This window comes from Salvia splendens, unplaced genomic scaffold (assembly GCF_004379255.2).
Source record: "Salvia splendens isolate huo1 unplaced genomic scaffold, SspV2 ctg216, whole genome shotgun sequence".
NCBI lineage: Eukaryota > Viridiplantae > Streptophyta > Magnoliopsida > Lamiales > Lamiaceae > Salvia > Salvia splendens.
The window spans coordinates 13,363-17,253 of record NW_024598852.1 but is presented as its reverse complement, the minus strand read 5'-3'; the positions used below and the strand labels follow the sequence as shown (position 1 = coordinate 17,253).

Here is a 3,891-nt window from a genome sequence, read left to right as displayed (position 1 = left end):
TGACCGTGGTCTTGATGGTAGGAGCAGTAGTTATCCTGGGGTCGGCGCGCGGCAGATTTCGTCATCCGCTTTGGCTTTTCGAACAGGTCAGAGTGTAGTTCGAAAATTTCCGCTCTCGGCTTGTTCAGCGGTACGAACTGAGCGGGCGGCTTCTCGGGATTGAGACGGGGTCCCAATCTGTCTTGCACCGGAGTCCTTTGAATCCTTTCAAAAGGAGTTCGGCGAGGATGTCCCTGATCGCCAAAAGGAGTTCGGCGAGGATGTCCCTGATCGCTATGATCGGGCTTCCTCCTGTCTCCTCGGGACGATGAGCTGTCTAACGACCGTTTGCGACGGTCTGCCTCATCGGCCGGGAGTACTGGTCCGCAATGTCCCACATTTCCTGAGCTGTCTGCGGACCGCACTCAACGAGCTTCCTGTAGAGAGCTCCGGGCAGGATTCCATTTTGGAATGCCGAGATGACAAGCAGATCGTTGAGATCGTCTACTTGCAGGCATTCCTTGTGGAATCTTGTCATAAAGTCGCTAATTTTTTCGTCGCGACCTTGACGAATGGAAAGCAGCTGAGCCGAAGTGATTCGGGCTTCCGCTTTCTGAAAGAACCTCCTGTGGAAGGCATCCATTAGATCTCGGTAAGATCTGATGCTGCCCTGGGGGAGGCTATCGAACCACCTTCTCGCGTTCCCGATGAGCAGCTCGGGAAACAGCTTGCACATGTGGACCTCGTTGAGACCCTGGTTCGCCATGTTATATTGATAGCGCCCCAAGAAATCGTGAGGGTCCACGAGCCCGTCGTAAGTCATCGACGGAGTTCGGTAGTTCTGTGGTAGGGGAGTTCGGGTGATGTCGTCCGAGAACGGAGTCTTCAGTGCTCCGTACACGGCGAATCCGATATCTCGTCGGTATGGAGGAGATTGAGTTCTCCTGTGATTCCGGTACGAGGAAGAACAGGAATATGTCGGGGTTGAGGATTCTTCTTCCTGGAAGACACGGCACTACTGCGGTAGTGACTTTCATGTCTGGATGAGGAAGGAGAATCCTCCGCTTTCGTCTTCGGCTCTTGGCTCTTTTGCAGGAAGGCTAAGAACTCATCCTGCTTCTCAGCCAAGAACAGCTTGACAGCCTCATTCAAATCAGGCTGCTGGGAAGACTCAGTGGGACGATTTTTGGAGCGGCCTGTTCCTTCGCCATGAGAACTGGTGGTGGATTTATCCCTAGGCTGTTTTCCAGACCTATGGGATGGATTGGCTTCCTCCTGGTTCTCACGGGCAGGAATACGGGTACTCTGCGATCTGGTATGCATTTTTTGGGTGGAAAAAAATGGATCAAAAATTCGCTTTATCACAAATTTTGTTCTCTGTTTCCCACAGTCGGCGCCAGTGATGGATCCGCGAATTTCTGGTGTTAGTAAATGCTGGTAGAGAATGAAGATTATGACACAAGAAATTTACGTGGTTCGATTTACTGAGGTAAATCTACGTCCACGGGAAGAAAAGGGGCAGAGTTGTATTGCTTGATCTGTTTTCTACAGCTTACAAATACAAACTTGCTATTTGCTATATGGTCTTTTATCTCTAGAGAGCTTAACCCTCTTCTATCTGATCTAAGTTCTATTTATATCTTGAACTAAGATCGTGGCTTGCATCACCACCCTAAGTTGTGGATGTCGTGTAGGTCATGGCCTAAGATCGTGGATGTAGCGTAGGTCATGGCCTACGATCGTGGCCTGAGTTGACACCACGTGGTAGTGGGTGTGTTGGACATCCTGTATGGGTCCACTAACTCCTTGTTCGGTCGAATACTGAGACCGAACTGCTTTGGTTGCCGATCTGAGAGTAGAGCTTGATGCCGACCTGAGAGCAGAGCTTGATTGGATGGCTTTTACCGAGCTGTAGGCTGAGGCCGAACTTTTTGGTAATGCCGAACTCATACTCCTGCTTTGGTTGCCGATCTGAGAGCAGAGCTTGATAGGTTGGCTTTTACCGAGCTGTAGGCTGAGGCCGAACTCTTTGGTAATGCCGAACTCATACTCTTCCTTGGGCTTTGGGCTGATGGGCCGTCATTGCTGTTGGGCTTGTTTAGTACGCACCCCATCAGTCAACTTGAATATTTAATTATGCTGCTTATCGCTATTTATGTAGTTCGGTGTAGCCAAATATTTTATGACTATATAGCAAGAATTGGTCTATATTTCTCACACCGCACTCAATGCAGAAACAGTGTAACTCATACCTGCCCACGATGCTTCCTTAACAAATTGCACATATAAAATTTATGTATTTTTCTCCTTTTACAGGTTTAGAAATGTCAACATGGAAAATTCAAGAAAAAACAAGAAAATAATATCCTTAACCATATTAATTACTCCCTCCGCCCCCTAATAGGAGTCGTTGTTTGACCGGGCACGAGTTTTAAGAAATGTAAAGAAAATTTGGTTGAAAAAGTTAGTGGAATGTGGGACCCACTTTTTTTATATTGATTTTATAATAAAATGTGAGTGGAGTGAGTTAGTGGAATGTGAGACCTACTACCATTTATGGTAAAAATGAAGAGTGACTCTTAATGGGGGACGGCCTAAAAAGGAAATTAGCGACTATTATTCGGGGACGGAGGGAGTATTAATTATGATCGTTAACACCAAGTCCAATAGTCAATTATCGGTTTCATATTTCTTCACTATTCTACGTGTCCGTTACCATACACGGTGATCACACATTTTTCTACATATCCATATGCATGACATATGTTATTTAACAGTACATAATAATAAATTGCTATTTATTGGGGGATTTTTTTCCTATAAATAGAAAAACCCAAGGGTTGCATATTAATTAGGTTTTTGGTCTCTAAAACTTCCATAGTAAGAAACCAACTAGAAGAGCTCTTGAAATGAAGGTAGGGTTTTGTTCAATTATAAAACAGGAGATTCATTTCATTTGCATCTAATTAAATGATTTTGTAATGTAGAAAAAGATTGTGATAAATGTGCCCATGCACAATGAGAAGGCTAGATCAAAGGCCATGTCGATTGCTGTGAATGTACCAGGTATGTATATTAATTTGTTACATGTAGCAAATATATTGATTTGAAACTATGACACACACACTAATTTATTGTGTTAAATAATCTCTGATTAAATACTATGAATCAATCCATCATAGATCAAAATGATCTAATGAATTAGTGGAGAAAATGATCATATTATATGTCTATAAAGATGATCACTGATGATGATGATAATGCAGGAGTGGCGGCGGTGAGCATCGACGAAAATGACCAGCTTGTGGTGACCGGAGAAGGGGTAGATTCCGTTTGTTTGGCAAAGTCTCTTCGGAAAAAGTTTTGCTTTGCTGATATTGTGAGCATACAAGACGTTAATCCGGCCAATTCAAGTGGACCGTCTACACCGGATTCAAGTCCTCCACGGCCAACTCAAGCGCAGTACTGCCCGCCGGTTTATTATGAAAGGGTCGTGTACGATGCCTCTCCTCCTAATTGCACCATACTCTGATTTGCTAGGTTTTCACTTCATTTTTCCTTTACAATTTTGGAGTTATCATTATCATATCGTATCATATAATGCTTGATCGATGGTGTATACATTTGTTTCATTTAAATGGAGTAACGTAGACTTCATGAATTCGATGGCTTGGATTTAACAAATTACTTTTTACTAGTAGTATTACTTTCTTTGACTTGGAGTCGATGGAGACATACTTTATTCTTTCACAAACTCTAGTTAAATGAATAAACTATATATAGGATATAATATGTCTGCATGTTAACTATTGAATGGCGATATATCGTTAAATTGCTCGCCTTAATAAAATATGCTAATGCGCTACTCCGTGTTTCTTCATTAAAATATTTCACAAAAGTATCATATATCCA

At 43.2% G+C, this 3,891-nt stretch overlaps 1 protein-coding gene across 1 annotated transcript; it reads left to right on the top strand.

Annotated features, from left to right (window-relative positions):
- The first annotated feature begins 2,974 nt into the window (after positions 1-2,974).
- Positions 2,975-3,564, top strand: LOC121789347 (heavy metal-associated isoprenylated plant protein 47-like). Its single transcript, XM_042187832.1, has 2 exons — positions 2,975-3,045; positions 3,246-3,564. The coding sequence occupies exons 1-2, from the start codon at positions 2,991-2,993 to the stop codon at positions 3,509-3,511; spliced, it is 321 nt and encodes a 106-aa protein (XP_042043766.1). The 5' UTR covers positions 2,975-2,990; the 3' UTR covers positions 3,512-3,564.
- The last annotated feature ends 327 nt before the right edge of the window (positions 3,565-3,891 follow it).

Excerpts from the sequence above, each read along its gene's own strand:
- LOC121789347 (XM_042187832.1), top strand. The coding sequence starts at position 2,991 with ATGCACAATGAGAAGGCTAGATCAAAGGCCATGTCGATTGCTGTGAAT. Across the intron at positions 3,046-3,245 it reads GATTGCTGTGAATGTACCAG|GAGTGGCGGCGGTGAGCATC; the intron begins GTATGTATATTA and ends ATGATAATGCAG.